At 42.3% G+C, this 18,446-nt stretch overlaps 2 protein-coding genes across 2 annotated transcripts; both read left to right on the top strand.

Annotated features, from left to right (window-relative positions):
• The first annotated feature begins 357 nt into the window (after positions 1 to 357).
• Positions 358 to 11,474, top strand: LOC118803691 (tripartite motif-containing protein 16-like). The gene is made up of 7 exons (XM_036564160.1): positions 358 to 1,039; positions 1,359 to 1,454; positions 1,654 to 1,887; positions 2,009 to 2,168; positions 3,864 to 3,923; positions 9,063 to 9,122; positions 9,822 to 11,474. The coding sequence occupies exons 1-7, from the start codon at positions 449 to 451 to the stop codon at positions 10,403 to 10,405; spliced, it is 1,785 nt and encodes a 594-aa protein (XP_036420053.1). The 5' UTR covers positions 358 to 448; the 3' UTR covers positions 10,406 to 11,474.
• A 3,256-nt stretch (positions 11,475 to 14,730) lies between these two features.
• LOC118803711 (E3 ubiquitin-protein ligase TRIM47-like) lies at positions 14,731 to 18,442 on the top strand (the record flags this gene model as incomplete). Its single annotated transcript, XM_036564194.1, has 6 exons — positions 14,731 to 15,359; positions 15,679 to 15,774; positions 15,974 to 16,207; positions 16,329 to 16,488; positions 17,213 to 17,272; positions 18,339 to 18,442. Coding segments are annotated over exons 1-6 (1,245 nt in total), but the record flags the coding sequence as incomplete, so codon positions are not given.
• Positions 18,443 to 18,446: the final 4 nt, after the last annotated feature.

The raw sequence follows: 18,446 nt of genomic DNA, 5'->3' as shown, positions 1-18,446 counted from the left end.
TGTAGTGTTGATGTGAAAACAAATATTAAAGCATGGCAAAGACTTTTTTTTAGGAATATTTGAGATGGAATTTCAGTTGCTGTGAATAACCAGCCTCTACGTCCACCCCCACCAGAACAACCTGGCCCACTGAAATCTCACTCTAAAAAAATGGCACCCCTGTTACTGAGCCTAATGAGAACAGCTTCTGTAGAGAAGCTGGATCCGCATTGATACTGCATCTCTTCTACACTTTAAACGACTCCACAACTTTATTATTTCTTATATTCCACCTCTTTTCTATGCTCCTTCTTGTCTCTCCTCTCTTTCCTCATTTCTCTCTTTCTTTCCATTGTATCTATGAGCATCTTTAACAAAGAAGCAGAAAGCCACTCCTACTCAGTTCAGATGCAGTGAAACTAATCTCAGATCTCAGACTGTCTCTCTCTCAGTCTGCGAGTGCAGGAAAATGGCAGAGGCCAGTATTTCAGAAGATCAGTGCCAATTCAGCTGTCCAGTCTGTCTGGATCTGCTGAAGGATCCAGTGACTATTCACTGTGGACACAGTTTCTGTATGGTGTGTATTAACAGACACTGGGATAAGGATGATCAGAGCGGGGTCTACAGCTGCCCCCAGTGCAGAGAGACCTTCACTCCGAGGCCTGTTCTACGCAGAAACAACATGATGGCTGAAATGTTGGAGAAAGTAAAGAAGCCAGAACTCCAAGCTGCTCCTCCTGCTCACTGTTACGCTGGACCTGGAGATGTGGAGTGTGATTTCTGCACTGGGAGGAAACGCAAAGCCATCAAGTCCTGTTTGGTGTGTGTAGCGTCTCTTTGTGAAGCTCATCTTAAACCTCATCTGGAAATTCCAGCCTTGATCAGACACAAGCTGGTCAAAGCCTCCACACGACTACAGGAGAAGATCTGCTCTCAACATGATGAAGTGGTCAAGATCTACTGCCGTACTGACCAAAGCTGCATCTGTTATTTGTGTATGATGGATGAACACAAAGGTCATGATACAGTTGAAGCTGCAGCAGAAAGAAAAATGAAAGAGGTGAGAAATAGAAATCTTTGAGAATCTGTTCATGCTAATTCTGTTTTGATACTGGAATAAGTTGCTTAAATTATTAATTGTATAGGAATAAATTTAGAATGGATTTTGTATTTTGTGGATAAGGAAGTGATGAGTTACTTTCTTTCCCAATAAGACCACATAACTAGTCAGACCAGTCTGTGAACATTTTACCTGCCAACACTGTCTTGATTAATAAAGTACATACAGCCTTAAAAATGTGTAGAACAGTACTGCCCGTTAGGTGTTTTGCTAACATTAATATTCAAATGTTTAGTTTTTAATATAAATTACTTCTCAGAATCAGCTGAAGGAGGTTCAGAGGAAATTCCAGCAGAGACTCCAGGAGAAAGAGAAGAAGCTGCAGGAGCTGAAACAGGCTGTGGTCACTCTTAAGGTGAGTAGTGGGCAGAGATCTGCTGGAGCAACTATTTCACAGCTCACTGAGAGTCAGACAGTGAGGAGTCCAGTGTTGGACACTTTGGGATCCTACACAGCCACAATGTGGACAGTCAGTCATCTAGAGGCCCAGTGAGAGAGTGAATGATAGCTGGTGTTTAAATGGAGCTCCATCTTGTGTGTCTGTGTCCTAACAGCGCTCTGCAAAGGCAGCAGTGGAGGACAGTGAGAGGATCTTTACTGAGCTGATCCGCTCCGTTGAGAAAAAGCGCTCTGAGGTAACAGAGCTGATCAGAACTCAGGAGAAGAACCAGCTGAGACAAACTGAAGAACTCCTGAAGAACCTGCAGCAGGAGATTGATGATCTAAAGAGGAGAAACACTGAGCTGGAGCAGCTTTCAGTCACAGAGGATCACATCCACTTCCTCCAGGTAACAATCACTCACCTACAGAGGAACCTGCTCCTCAGAGAGGCTCTAAAATTGATGTTTCAAATGCTCATTAAAGCCGCAACAAACACATCTCTCTACGTTCTGTATTTTCCTTCTGCAGAGTTTCCAGTCTCTGAGTGTCTCTTCTGGATGTGAGGACACACCCAGCATCACTGTCCATCAACATCTCTCATTTGATGGAGTGAGGAAATCTCTCTCTGATCTGAAAGAGAGACTAGAGGAATTCTGCAAGGAGGAGTTCAGTAAAATCTCTCCACATGGTAAGAGGAGCTTCTGCTTCCCCCTAAATACAAACTAGAAAATATCTTAAAAAAAAAATCGTAAAAAATTTGCACCCAGAAGGCATTAACCGACAGGAATGAACCTTGGTGGGTAGGTTTGACATTGTGAAGTTTCATGCTCGGCTGCACATGTGGCATAAGCAAGGATGGCACTTATCGCCGTACCTGACTGACTATATGAGGTCATGCCATTGTGCAGGCTTTCCATTCTGACTTGTGCTGTTGTGTTGGTAGCATCCTTTGGAAGCAAAGTATGCCTCGAAGAAGAGTTCAAAAGCAATTCGAGCAGTTGGAAGAATTCAAAGAGGGGTCACATCATAGGGCTCTGGGAAGCGGGATAGTCTTATTCACATATTGCGCGCCATATTGTTCGTGCCGATATTACCATAGCATGTTGTTGGTGGCAGTGCATGGCACGCACCAGCGTCATGAAGTATCTGGGAGACCTACATGAACCACGGAGAGGGAGAACCGATGGATTGTCCGAGATGTGACAACAGCCAACAGTCACGATTGCGGACATTCAGCGAGCAGTGATGCCCTCCATGAGTCATCCTGTTAGTGTCAGCACTATTGGCAGATGGCTGCACAACACAGGACTACATGGATGCAGACCATTATGACAACTGCCCTCAACACCATGTCAACGTCACCAAAGACTCCAATGGTGTCGTGCCAGACTGTCACGGAGTGACTCAGAATGGCAGCGGGTCATCTTCAGTGATGAGTCTCGCTTGGTGGAGATGACCCATGTGTGGAGACACCATGGTCAGTGCCAAGGTGAACAGTTAGTTGTCAAGCATCACATGTCCAGAAGGCCTGGTGTTGTGGTGTGGGGTGCAATTTTGTATGATGCTGATCACCTTTGGTCTTCATTACAGGCACTTTATGTTAATGAGGTCCTCTAACCAGTGACCCAACTTTTTCTGAACGCACAGTCTGGTGCACTATTCCAACAGGAGAATGCTCGTTTGTATACTGCTGCCATCTCAAGAGCTTGCCTTGAAGACACAGATACTATGCCATGGCCAGCCACATCGCCAGACCTATCCCCAATTGAAAATGTGTGGGATGCTGTTGGACACACTATCAACACTTCTCCCCTACTGCAAAATGGAACTGCGTGGGAATATTTAAGATGCATGGGATGGATTATCGCAGGACACCATTAGGAACCTCTACAACTCCATGCCGAGACGTCTGGCATGTAGCATTAGCAAACATGGCGGCCCGACGCTGTACTAAGAGACACTACTTTTGTATGTGTAGCTCAATGAATTTTGCCCATATCAGCCTAAATTTTTAATCATTCATTGTTTTTGGTAACTGTTATCTTTCTCCGGAATGAATATGTCTGTGTGTCTGCCCTGTGATGGACTGGTGGCCTGTCCAAGATGTGGAAGTGCTGGAATAGGCTCCATAATAAAATTATTACTATTGCATTGCCAATATGTTTTCTATTTTTTCCATGCCAGTAAACTAAGCTGACCATCGAGGGAGAGAAAGAGACATTCAGATTAACATAGAAAGATATTTGACAAAATGCAGAGAATAAATTCTTCATTAAATGCTGTGACTGTGCTGTGTGTCTTTTAGCTACTTCTGTCTTTCTGAGCGAGTGTTTAATTTCCTTCATTCATTCTGTTAAATCAGTGTGTTTGTGTGTCTCCACAGCTGCAGCAGTTCAGAAGATTTTATCCTCAGAGCCAAAAACCAGAGAAGATTTTCTACAGTGTATGTACAACACACACACACACACACACACACAAATATACAAATACACATACACACAAATGTACACAGTGGGCAAATTTCCTCTAGTTGTCAAGCTCCATGATGTGTCATACATACTTGATGTATATATCCTGGTTTTTAGCTCCTGAAAGATGACAGTCTGTACATGCTGCTCTAGCTTGGCCTAGACTTTCTAATCAACAGCAAAATGTCCCACCAGCCACACCTGGGCAAATACAATCAATACAAAATTATCAACTCTCAACCTGAGCTGGTGCGACCATTGCTGCAGAAGTGGTCGACAGTCTGCACTGGGAGGTTGGGATACACCAAAGTGGTAAAACACCATATTATCACCACAGATGAAGTTCCTGTGAGGAGAAGAGCCTACCAAACGTCCATCCAAAAACAGGACATCATCAAAGAACACATTCAAAAGATGTTAAAAGATGACATAATCAAACCCTCTTCCTCCTCCTGGGCTGCTCCTGTGGTTTTAGTTCCAAAGCCAGATGGTTCATTCCGTTTTTGTGTAGACTATCGTGGTCTAAATTCCAAGACATTTCATGACGTCTACCTTATGCCCCTGGTGCATGAGATCCTGGAGTCAATGCAGTGTGCTTCCTACGTTATCACACTTGATTTGCAGAGTGGCTACTGGCAGGTGGCTATGGATGAAGAGAGCAAGTTAAAGACGGCTGTGATCACCCCGCGAGGGTTATACCATTTTAAAGTTATGCCTTTTGGCCTCAAGAACCCTGGTGCCACATTCTAGCGGTTAATGGTACAGGTGTTGGGGGAGCTAAGGTGGAAAATAAGCTTTGTTTACATCATTGACATTACTGTTTTCTCACAGACACTGGATCAGCATCTCCCACACTAGGATGTGGTCTTTTGCAAATTACATTCGGCCCAACTAACTCTCAACATAAAAAATGTCACATTTTCCAGATGCAAATCACCTTCCTGGGACATGTAGTGTCAAGTCAAGGGGTTGGAAGTAGACCCTGATAAGGTGGCAGCCATTTGCAAGTACCCAACTCCAACTGATCTCAAGAGCCTTCAGAGATTCTTTTGGTAGATTGGTATCATGAGTTTATCCCCAACCTGGCTGACATGACCGCTTTATTGAACCATCTAAAAAAGAAAGGCGTGTGTGGGTAATGGTCTGCAGACTGCCATAATGCCTTCAGGGAAATGACAAAGGCCCTTCAATCTGCTCCAGTGTTGGCTCGACCAAGGTACAAGGTCACTTTCCAAGTCCAAACTGATGCTAGTGATGTTGGATTAGGTGCTGTCCTTACCCAGCAAATTGAGGATAAGAAGAAGATCATCGCATACGCTTCCCAGGCACTGCGAGGAGCGGAGCCGAGATACTCCACCACTGAGAAAGAATGCTTGGCCATAGTGTGGGCAGTAGAAAAGTGGTGGCATTACCTGGAGGGCTCTGTGTTCGACATCTTTATAGATCATAGCGGCCTTATGTGGGCATTCAACTCCCCCAAGTCTGTGTCCAGACTGACTCGGTGGACTCGATGAGTCTCCAAGCATTTGACTTCAGAGTGTATTACAGGAAAAATTGTTGCAACATTGTCCCAGGCACACTATCAAGAGCTCCATCTACTCTAGAAGGAAACATCTGCGTAGCAGTGGCAAAAACCTACTGGTGCAATTTACCAATCTCTCTGCAAGATATTGAAGCTGCTCAGAAAAGCAGCCAAATCTGTCAGCAAGTAAAAGAGTCGTGCCAGAATACCAAGATGGGACGAGTGCACTATGAAGAACAGCAAGGGGTCTTATACAGTGGTGTGCCTTCCAGATTTGGTTACTTCAATTACCAGTTAGTGGTCCCTGAGAAAATGACTGGGTAGTTCTTACAGTACTTCCATAGTAGCCCTTTTGGGGGGTCACCTTGACCGAATGAAAAACCTCAGGAAGATACTGGAGGTGGCTTGATGGCCTACTATAAGAAGAGATGTCTGGAAGTATGTAAAGGAGTGTGTGACCTGCCAACAGTACAAGAGCCCGAATACTAAACCAGCCAGATTGCTACAGCAAACTGAGGTCCAGCAGCCAGGAGAAATGATCAGAGTGGATTTTAGGGGTCCCTTACTTATGACTCACTCCAGGAACACTATGCTGATGGTTGTATTGGATTATTATATTTGAAATGTGTGGAATTGTTCCCTTTAACAGATGCCAAGGCTCCATGGGTTTGCCAAATAGTCAGAAAAGACATCTTTACACGCTGGGGGGTGCCTGCTGACATTGTATTAGATCATGGGCCACAGTGGACAAGTGACGTGATGGCCAAGTTATGTGAGACCTGGGGAGTGTCTCGGAAGTTAACAACGGCTTACCATCCCCTGACCAATCTCACAGAGAGAGTGAACCGTACCTTGAAGGCCATGATTGCTTCCTTTGTGGGTAAGCACCACCAAGACTGGGACCACTGCTTACCTGAATTTCACCTGGCCATCAATTCAGCTGTTCACAAATCCACTGGGGTCTCGCCTGCCGTGTTAGCTTTGGGGCGCTCTATTAAGGGCCCACTTGAATGCTTCATTCATCATGCACCCACACCACACACGGCTGCATACAACACTTCACAAAATCACATGGCTCTGCTGAGGGAAGTTGAAAGACACGTGGGTGTGGCCATGTCGAAACAAGCTAGATATTATAATGTCCATTGTAAATGTGTACAGTTTGCGGTTGGGGATCTGGTTTGGATTCGGACACATCCACTCTCCGATGCCTCAGCTAAATTCACAGCCAAACTTACACCTAGATGGAAAGGTCCCGCTAGGGTTGAGAAACACTTGAGTCCCAACAATTACAGAGTGAGATGGGGTACAGAAAAACTGAAAATTGACAATGTTAATGTTGTAGATCTCGAGCCATATTATGCTCCTTCTGTGCTGCTGACTGGGGGGGGTGGTCTGTGACAAGTGCACACTGAATGCTGATTTCTTTGTTTATATAGATAGAGTGTTAATAATTAATTACTTGTAAAAAAAAGAGGGTAATTCGGCACTTTATTCTATGAACTTTAAGTACCCTTTTACGTTCACTATGTCATGGGACAATCGGCCAATCAGAGGATGGAGGCAAAAACAAAACAAGGAATGGAGAACATGGCAGGGAGAGAGAGGACCGGCATGGTGAATAAGCATTGGCAACTTCTCCATTAAAGCTATTTTTCTCCGTTTTTGTTCACTGTTTGCAATCGTGCACACGACTTTTGCAGTTTGAGGCAGTTTAAGGCTTTTTTATCAAACAGACACTAAATGGAGTTGGACTATGGAGTTAACCATGGACTTGCACCGCTATTGAAGCCAACAAGGTGGTGAGCAAATTGGTTTTGAACTTAAGACAGCCAAGTCCCAGCGTGTTCAGTACTCGCCATACTCTCTCTCCCTTTTTACTTCACACTCATGGAACTGTATGTTGGAAAACGGGATCGCTGAATCCCAATATTGACTGTAATTGCCAACGTGCAAACCGTGTTTTGTGTATAATAATCGTCAACTTTGCACTGACTTTTTTGGGTGTTTGTGGGGAGGAAATGCACTTGTAAATAGTACAATAAATGCTGCTGGTGCTGTTGTAAAGGGTTGTACGTGTGGTGAGTTTAATAGAGAGTGGTATATTATGCTGCCCTGACCTCAAAAGGTGTTCGTTAAAGCATTCTCTGTGGAACCCCAGTAAACTAAATTTATAGCATCATGGTTCCATTCATTAAAAGGTGTAATTACCTTGTTGCAATTTTCATTCGCTTTTGTTTGTGTGTATGTGTGTTTCATGGATGTCTGTGTTTGCACTCGGGTGGTTTAAATTCACACTTATTGTAAAAAAAAAAAGTTGCACCCAGAAGGAATCAGCTGACAGGAATGAAACTTGGTGGGTAGGTTTGACATTGTGAGATGCGAATGATTCAAGTTTCACGCTCGGCCACACATGTGACATAAGCAAGGCGGGCCTTATTGCTGTGCCTGGCTGACTGTATAAGGTCATGCCATTGTGCAGGCTTTCCATTCTGACTTGTGCTGTTGTGTTTGTAGCATTCTTTGGAAGCAAAGTATGCCTCAGAGAAAAGTTCTAAAGCAATTCGATCAGTTGGAAGAGTTCGAGATGGGTCGCATCATAGGGCTCTGGGAGTCTTATCGATGTATTGTGCGCCATATTGGTTGTGCAGATATTACCATAGCACACTGTTGGTGACATTCAGCGAGCAGTGATGCCCATGGAGTGACTCAAAATGGCAGCGGGTCATCTTCAGTGATGAGTTCCACTTTTGTCTTGGTGAAGAAGAGCAACAAATCCGTGTGTGGAGGCACCATGGTCAGCGCCAAGATGAACGATTTGTTGTCAAGCATCACACATCCAGTAGGCATGGTGTCTTGGTGTGGGCTGAAATTTGAATGATGCTAGATCACCTTTGGTCTTCACTACAGCCACTGTGATAGCCCAATATTACGTTAATCAGGTCCTCCAACCAGTGGCCCAACTTTTTCTGAATGCACAGTCTGGTGCACTATTCCAACAGGACAATGCTCATTCGTATATTGCTGTTGTTTCCAAAGGGTTGTTATTCTGAAGGCAAATGAGGAAGGGTGGCCTGGTGGTGCAGTGGGCAGTGCTGTTGCCTCACAGCAGGAAGGGCTTGGGTTCACTTCCCCACCTGGGCAGCCAGAATCCATTCTGTGTGGAGTTTGCACGTTCTCCCCACGTCACAGTCCAAAGATATGCACTCAGGCCAATTGGAGATGCTAAACTGTCCCTAGGTGTGAATGAATATGTCTGTGTGTCTGCCCTGTGATGGACTGGTGGCCTGTCCAAGATCTTTACTGCATTTCGTCCAGTGAGTGCTGGGATAGGCTCCATAATAAAATGATTACTATTGCATTGCCAATATGTTTTCTATTTTTTACATGCCAGTAAACTAAGCTGACCATCGAGGGAGAGAAAGAGACATTCAGATTAACATAGAAAGATATTTGACAAAATGCAGAGAATAATTTCTTCATTAAACGCTGTGACTGTGCTGTGTGTCTTTTAGCTGCTTCTGTCTTTCTGAGCGAGTGTTTGAGTTTCCTTCATTCATTCTGTTAAACCATTGTTTGTGTGTCTCCACAGCTACAGCAGTTCAGAAGATTTTACCATCAGAGCCAAAAAACAGAGAACATTTTCTACAGTGTATGTACAACACCATAACACTCTTGGAAAAACAGCAATATCAAAAAGAGAGAAAAGGGAGGGATCATCTAGCTGAAAAAAAAAGCAGCAGGATTGTGTGCATCACATTGCAGTATTATCGCTTTTTACAAACCCCAATAGCTACGGATACAACACACTTACTAAAATACAAGTTCCAGTCTCTGCATCCAAGATTCATTATCAGTCTTTGCAAATTCTTGGGCAGTTAGCAAAGCAGGAGGAATTGGATAGATGTCAGCTAGTTTCTAGATATTTTTCTTGATGAACGCTGCTTTCCTTGCTCAAGACAGTCCTCAAATACACACACACACAAACATACACATACAAAAATACACAAATACACACACAAATGTGCAAAGACACAAATACACACATGCAAATACACACACAAATATACACATGCAAGTACATGAATACACACGGGCAAATACACAAATACCCAAATACACACACACAAACACATACACAAATATACACAAACACAAGCATACAAACACATACATGCACACACCTTGCCAAATTTAACTCTGAATGTGTTTTTATTTTGCTGACAAACATCAGACGGCCTCTAAAATACTGAACGTAGAAAAAGTGTGTGATTAAACTTTGACTACCATATTTTTCTTAAAATCACTACATTCACTAAATTAAAACACCCAAGTTCCTTTCTTGTTTTAGATTTCTATCGACTGACTCTGGATCCCAACACTGTACATCATAAACTCAGACTGTTTCAGAAGAACAGAGCTGTAAGGAGCAGAGGAGGAAAGCAGCGTTACTCTGATCATCCAGAGAGATTTGACGACTGGAAGCAGGTGTTGTGTAAGGAAAGTGTGAACGGACGCTGTTACTGGGAGGTCGAGTGGAGCCGTGGGGGATGGATGTATGCATTCGGTTGGGTGGACATATCAGTGTCATATAAAGGGATCAGCAGGAAAGGAGAAGGTGATGAGAGCAGGTTTGGACGCAACAATCAGTCCTGGAGGCTGAGGTGTTCTAAGACTCTCACTTTCTGGCACAACAACATTCCGACTGTGCTCTCAGGTCCATCATCCTCCAGAATAGGAGTGTATGTAGATCACAGTGCAGGAACTCTGTCTTTCTACAGCGTCTCTGACACAATGACCCTCCTACACACAGTCCACACCACATTTACTCAGCCTCTCTACGCTGGGTTTGAGGTTGGGCCGGGTTCATCACTTAAACTGTGTGACTCAGTAATGAAGTACAGAAAAAGAGAGAAAATTATCAAGTTAGCTTGAAAAAGCCAACTTGCTGTTCTACTTAATCATCGTATTCTTACTATTCTGTGCTCAAAAAACAAAATGTTTCCTGTCCCACCGTTTTCGAGCCAGAACCATGAAACTTTACAGAATCGTAGGTCCCATACCCATGCTTGTGCTTTTCTGAGTAATCAGACGTACGGTTTTCGTAAAATGATTGTTCAAAGATGATTTTTTTCCCATAGGAAATGAATGGCAGAATGTTTGACACTCATACACAGTACATACAAACTCACAGCATAATGCACAGCAATAACAGCTGGAATTGCATTTAAGGTATTACTGAATTTAAGGTGGCACTGAATTTAAGGTGGCACTGAAATTAAGGTGGCAGTAAATTTAAGGTGAAACTGCACTTAAGATAGCACTCAATTTAAGGTGGCACAGCATTTAAGGTGACACTGAATTTATGCTGGAATTGCATTTAAGGTAATACCAAATTTAAGGTGGCACTGAATTTAAGGTAGCACTGAATTTAAGGTTGCACCGCATATAAGGTATCACTGAATTTAAGGTGGCACTGAATTCAAGGTGGAATTGCATTTAAGGTAGCAATGAAATTAAGGTGGCAGTAAATTTAAGATGGAACTGCACTGAAGATAGCACTCAATTTACGATGGTACTGCATTTAAGGTGGCACTGAATTTGATATGGAATTACATTTAAGGTAGCACTGCAATTAAGGTGGCAGTAAATTTAAGGTGAAACTACACTTAAGATAGCACTCAATTTAAGGTGGCACAGCATTTAAGGTGGCACTATATTTAAGTGGGAATTGCATGTAAGGAATACTGAATTTAAAGTGGCATTGAATTTAAGGTATCAGTGAATTTAAGGTGGCACTGATTTTAAGGTGGAACTGTGCATTTAAGGTAGCAACGAAATCCATTGAACCTTGGACACCGTGGCAACTGCCTAGCAACATCTAAGTAACACTTTAGCAACCATCAACAGTCTTCCTTCATTTTAACGTTTTAACGTAATTAGCTTAAAGTTCGTTCACAAACTTTCCCTTTCTAGTTTTATGTTCTAAAACTAAATACTTCATTTGGTAGTATTTTCTTTGACAGTTGTAAAATCACTAAAAAGATGTAAGTTATTGTTACTGATTACAATGAGATATGTAGAAAACTTTAAATCACACATTTAGTTTATAATACCCTTCATTTTACCCCTCAGCTGTCAGTCCTCAGCCTTGCATTCATCTCAATATTTAAAAATATTTATCTAAATTAACCCCAATATATAATTACATCAACACATGTTTCAGAGACCTTATAGTTTTCAACATTCTTGAACTGTTCAGTAAAATGGTGGGTTTTTCAAATCATGCATCATACAGTGTGGGGGGGGGGTTCTTTTTGTATCATTGAGAAATACATCACCATAATTTTCTCTTCTACAAACACCTTTTTATTCACCATCAGTCTGCAATTAAATCCTATTTTATTTTATTTATAAATTGTGGTAAACATCTGCCAAGACTGTAAATATATAGTTCTACACTTTCTGATAAACACTTTTACAAAATTCTATAGTTATACAGAGATTGATGATAACACATGATAACATATGTACTAATGCTCTGACTATTTACCAGACTGCACTTTTTAATTGCTTTGGTTGAGGATAAATTTGAATTTGATTCAAGAAAAGTGGTGTAAGGAATTATGTTATTTACCACTCGCAATATTTAAAAACACCTTTTTTTGCATTTGTCTGACTTCTGAGAAATTAATATCATTTCTGGAATAAAGCTGTACTTTGCATTTTAAGCTCTTGTTGAATAAATCTTAAATGTAAAATGAGCTTTGTGATGTTTTATCCACAGAAGCAAATTGACTCAGATAGAGAATGTGCGTCCAGCAGAGAGACGATGAGATGAATGAGTTCAGATGGACGGTGGTCTCTGTAAAGGAGAGCGCTGGAGTTTATCTGCTGCACTAAACAAATGACTTACCTGCCTTTAACTAGCTTTGTTACTAATCTGTGCATTTCCCTACTTCACTGACCAGGTCATCTCATTCTTACCCAACATTGATATTTTCTGTAACCAAAGGTGTGAAATACAGGGGAGGACCCCCTAATTAATCTCTTGGACCCCCTAAATGTCTCAAAATCAACATTCTGGCAGGTCCCTGAAAATCTAATTGTTATGAAGTTATGCTGTTCATTGGGGAAAAATAGGCGTTCAAATAAAAATTCAGGGAAAGGTCATTATTCATCCTACTTCACAATCGGCGAGCTTCTGTCTTTAATATCCTTAACTATGCAGCCCTGGTCTGCCTCAGGGTGGCGCTGTAGCAAATTAGTTCACCCTGTTGGTCCTTCATAGCCTAGCAACTGTAACTATGCTTGGAATACGTTTGAAAAACTTCACAATATACTGTAGTATTTATGTAAATCTAAAAACTGTCCAATTTCACAAGAGTTTGGTGGAAAGAGTGAATTATTATTCATTTCTCAAAGCAAGATGGTCTTACAGAGAAAGTAAAAAAGGACAAAACAATAAGGAAACTTACTACATGTGTTATTTTATATTTGTGGGCCAAAGTGGCAGAAACTGGACTACAAGATCTCTTTCAGAGCAATAAGGCAGAGCTGGCGCCCTCTGATGGCTGCTACTAAAACATCAGTCACTCTGATAGTTTTGGTCACATTAAATTAATCCAAGTAAAAACATACTGTCAGTAATAGCAATATGTAACCACATCAATCATTTGTATTGTTTTAAGTTTATTTTCTCGTGTCTATGATCACAGAAGCCAACATAGTTCTGCCTGTAACAGAGGAGAACAAGAAACAGACAGAATATTTGCTGAGACTGTTATGAAAAAAATCCAGTAAAATACTGGGCAGGAGTCTGACCACAAGCAGACAGGCTTATCTCAGGATTATCCATATTGAAAAGGAAAGAAAATCCAGCAGATAAAGTCTTGGAGATGCTAGGAGACAAACTCAATAATACTGCTGAGAAATACTGATACCAAAGCTCCAAAGCCTGTGTCAAAACAATTCAGTACGGAGTTGAGCTACAGGGCCACAAACCGTACACCTACCACCACTTTAATACCAGTTTAACAAGCCCTCGTTCACTCTGCCTCACTACTCATACAGTATTCTGAGGCAGTAAGGCAGCCTGTCACGTCTGAATTGAATGTTTATGTAAAACGCTGCCCGAGTTTCCTCAGTTTGGTCCCTTTTTTGAAGGTAGCATAGATGTATCCTAGCCTTCTTAAATAACTGGAAAACTACATAACGCTAAGCTAACAGTGAGGTGTCGCTGCCTTCGATGCGCATCTCAAACGCAATTCAGTTGCAGGTACGTTCATCACAATGCTGCCTTCTGACACTGACTAACAGGGCATCGAGACAGCAGCCTTCAGTTTTGGACACAGCCTCAGACACCGCATGCTGACATGCCTTCGCTGTGCATATGTGTTCCAAATCGGGTCGTGACAGTGCTGAACAGCAGGTAGTAACGGTTGCTAAGCAGTGATTGGAGGGAAATGGGAAGGTCTTGAGATGGTCTGATCGGCTCAGTGCCTGATGTTGGCGGTCTAGTCGCGCTCCTGACCTGTAGTACGGATCACGGCTCGTGTCGTACACTGGACACTGTACAGTCTACTACTGATGAAGAGTAGCCTGCAGTGTACAGTGTATACTGGAGCAGTAAGCAGTGTACAGTACACAGTATGCTGTTTTAACACAGCGTCTATCAGCGCTCAGCTCTCACTGGACCACTTCTTCCTGTTCTAACACATAAACATAGCCAGCAGGCTAGCCCCGCCCTTCAGAGTAAGAGTCCTTAGCAGAGTAAATGCTGCAGAACACATAACCTGGAGTTAACATGTAAAGCTTTTCTCAAACACACTACAATATTTATAGCTATCAATACTCTCTTTATGATGTGTCTATAGATTTAAATGTAGAAATACAATTTAAGTGACATTCAAAATTCAGATACATTTTTTAAGAATTTTGTTTTCAGTTACAGCACTAAGTCTGAGCACCGTATTGTAGCTCATTACTGTGAACAGCTTCTGACTGTGTTACTCCTACAAACTGGAGTCAGTGTAATCCATTAGTTTTGAGGCCCAACTCCACATTTATTCTTTCAAAATTCTGTTCCTGACTCGTCCTCGTATCTCGATCTGCTCTTATTTTTCTCTCTCTCTCTCTCTCCACCCTCTCTGTGCAACACTTTAACACACACAGAAGCAGGAAGCCCCTCCTACTCAGTTCAGAGAAAACGAAACTTATCCCAGAGTGCTGCGCTCTCTCTCTCTCTCTCTCTCTCTCTCTCTCTTCTCTCTCTCTCTCAGTCTGCGAGTGCAGGAAAATGGCAGAGGCCAGTATTTCAGAAGATCAGTGCCAATTCAGCTGTCCAGTCTGTCTGGATCTGCTGAAGGATCCAGTGACTATTCACTGTGGACACAGTTTCTGTATGGTGTGTATTAACAGACACTGGGATAAGGATGATCAGAGCGGGGTCTACAGCTGCCCCCAGTGCAGAGAGACCTTCACTCCGAGGCCTGTTCTACGCAGAAACAACATGATGGCTGAAATGTTGGAGAAAGTGAAGAAGCCAGAACTCCAAGCTGCTCCTCCTGCTCACTGTTACGCTGGACCTGGAGATGTGGAGTGTGATTTCTGCACTGGGAGGAAACGCAAAGCCATCAAGTCCTGTTTGGTGTGTGTAGCGTCTCTTTGTGAAGCTCATCTTAAACCTCATCTGGAAATTCCAGCCTTGATCAGACACAAGCTGGTCAAAGCCTCCACACGACTACAGGAGAAGATCTGCTCTCAACATGATGAAGTGGTCAAGATCTACTGCCGTACTGACCAAAGCTGCATCTGTTATTTGTGTATGATGGATGAACACAAAGGTCATGATACAGTTGAAGCTGCAGCAGAAAGAAAAATGAAAGAGGTGAGAAATAGAAATCTTTGAGAATCTGTTCATGCTAATTCTGTTTTGATACTGGAATAAGTTGCTTAAATTATTAATTGTATAGGAATAAATTTAGAATGGATTTTGTATTTTGTGGATAAGGAAGTGATGAGTTACTTTCTTTCCCAATAAGACCACATAACTAGTCAGACCAGTCTGTGAACATTTTACCTGCCAACACTGTCTTGATTAATAAAGTACATACAGCCTTAAAAATGTGTAGAACAGTACTGCCCGTTAGGTGTTTTGCTAACATTAATATTCAAATGTTTAGTTTTTAATATAAATTACTTCTCAGAATCAGCTGAAGGAGGTTCAGAGGAAATTCCAGCAGAGACTCCAGGAGAAAGAGAAGAAGCTGCAGGAGCTGAAACAGGCTGTGGTCACTCTTAAGGTGAGTAGTGGGCAGAGATCTGCTGGAGCAACTATTTCACAGCTCACTGAGAGTCAGACAGTGAGGAGTCCAGTGTTGGACACTTTGGGATCCTACACAGCCACAATGTGGACAGTCAGTCATCTAGAGGCCCAGTGAGAGAGTGAATGATAGCTGGTGTTTAAATGGAGCTCCATCTTGTGTGTCTGTGTCCTAACAGCGCTCTGCACAGGCAGCAGTGGAGGACAGTGAGAGGATCTTTACTGAGCTGATCCGCTCCGTTGAGAAAAAGCGCTCTGAGGTAACAGAGCTGATCAGAACTCAGGAGAAGAACCAGCTGAGACAAACTGAAGAACTCCTGAAGAACCTGCAGCAGGAGATTGATGATCTAAAGAGGAGAAACACTGAGCTGGAGCAGCTTTCAGTCACAGAGGATCACATCCACTTCCTCCAGGTAACAATCACTCACCTACAGAGGAACCTGCTCCTCAGAGAGGCTCTAAAATTGATGTTTCAAATGCTCATTAAAGCCGCAACAAACACATCTCTCTACGTTCTGTATTTTCCTTCTGCAGAGTTTCCAGTCTCTGAGTGTCTCTTCTGGATGTGAGGACACACCCAGCATCACTGTCCATCAACATCTCTCATTTGATGGAGTGAGGAAATCTCTCTCTGATCTGAAAGAGAGACTAGAGGAATTCTGCAAGGAGGAGTTCAGTAAAGTCTCTCCACATGGTAAGAGGAGCTTCTGCTGGGAAACAGAGGGACAGAAATCTTTACTTCAACAGTAAATTAAATACAAATCCAAAAAGTTGACTCACTTTATCAGCAAGTTCAGTAATTATACTGATTCTGTACAGATTATTTACCAAAACTCCCAACATCCTCCTCTCTCTTAGCTTATTCAGTCGTTGTAGTGAAGCAGTACGACATTTATTGAACACCCCATTCAGTGCCTCACTGAACTGGGGGGGGGGGCTGCTCTCTCCTTTAGAGTGAACACTTCCTCACTCAGAAATGTTATTCATTAAAATAATACAAACAAAACAATTTTTAAGTTCACTGTGTGTGTATATTGTGTATATGAATGTCCATACAATTGGTCTTAGTTCAGGCTTACATGTTGGGTTTGTGGTTGTTGTACAACTTAATTTTATTCTGAATATTATTACTGTTATTTTATTGGCTAAATGTTTATCTTTTTGCAGTTAAGGTGGTAAAATATAACATAAATGCTAATAAATCATTCTGAACTGAACAGTGAGAGAGAGACAGTCAGAGTAACACAGTAACTCAATAAAAGGTAAAGAGTAACTGAATCCCGTGTGAAACCCAAACTGATCTGATTTAAACATGGAGACTGTGCTGTGTGTCTTTTAGCTGCTTCTGTCTTTCTGAGCGAGTGTTTGAGTTTCCTTCATTCATTCAGTTCAATCAGTGTGTTTGTGTGTCTCCACAGCTGCAGCAGTTCAGACCATCTTATCCTCAGAGCCAAAAACCAGAGAAGATTTTCTACAGTGTACGAACAACACACACACACACACACACACACACACACACACACACATACACTCTCACACACACACAATACACACACACACACACACACAATACACACACAAACACAATACACACACACACACACACACACACAAACACACTGACACACACACACACACACACACACACACACAAACACACACTGACACACACAGACACGCACACACTCATACACACACACACACACTCACACACACACATACACACACACACACAAACAGACACACACTCAGACACACACACACACACACTGACACACACACACACACACACACACACACAGACACGCACACACTCATACACACACACACACACACACACTCACACACACACATACACACACACACACAAACAGAAACACACTCAGACACACATACAAACACACTCACTCAGCTATGTACACACATACACACAGACACACACACACACACTCAGATACATACATGCACACACACACACTCACACAAATACATACACACTCACACACACACTCAAACAGACACACACTCACACACACAGATACATTCACATGCACACACACACTCACACACACACACACTCAAACACACACACACACACACTACAAACACACACACACTAACACACACACATTCACACATACTCTCTCTCTCACACACACACACACACACACACTACAAACACACACACACTAACACACACACACTCACACATACTCTCTCACACACACACACAGATAGACACACACACACAATACACACACACACACACACACTCACACATATACACACACTCAGTCACACCCACATACACACAATACACACACACAATACACACACATACACACACACACACAAATGTATAAATATTGTATGATTTAACTATGAATATGTTTGTATATGAATGGTGGAGATTTTGTCGCCTCTAAACTGTTAAATACTGAAATGTGTGAGGAGAGAAAACGTCATTATTCACTACAGACAGTTTATATTTATGTATGTTTTTGAATAAAAACCTAAAATGTTTTTCTTTCTTCATTATTGTAGATTTCTGTCGACTGACTCTGGATCCCAACACTGTAAATCATCAACTCAGACTGTCTGAGCAGAACAGAGTGGTGAAGTACAGAGGAGGAGAGCAGCGTTACTCTGACC

This window comes from Colossoma macropomum, unplaced genomic scaffold (genome assembly GCF_904425465.1).
Source record: "Colossoma macropomum unplaced genomic scaffold, Colossoma_macropomum, whole genome shotgun sequence".
In the NCBI taxonomy this organism is placed as follows: Eukaryota; Metazoa; Chordata; class Actinopteri; order Characiformes; family Serrasalmidae; genus Colossoma; species Colossoma macropomum.
Note: the sequence above shows the minus strand (reverse complement) of the source record. Positions and strands in the feature narration are given on the sequence as shown.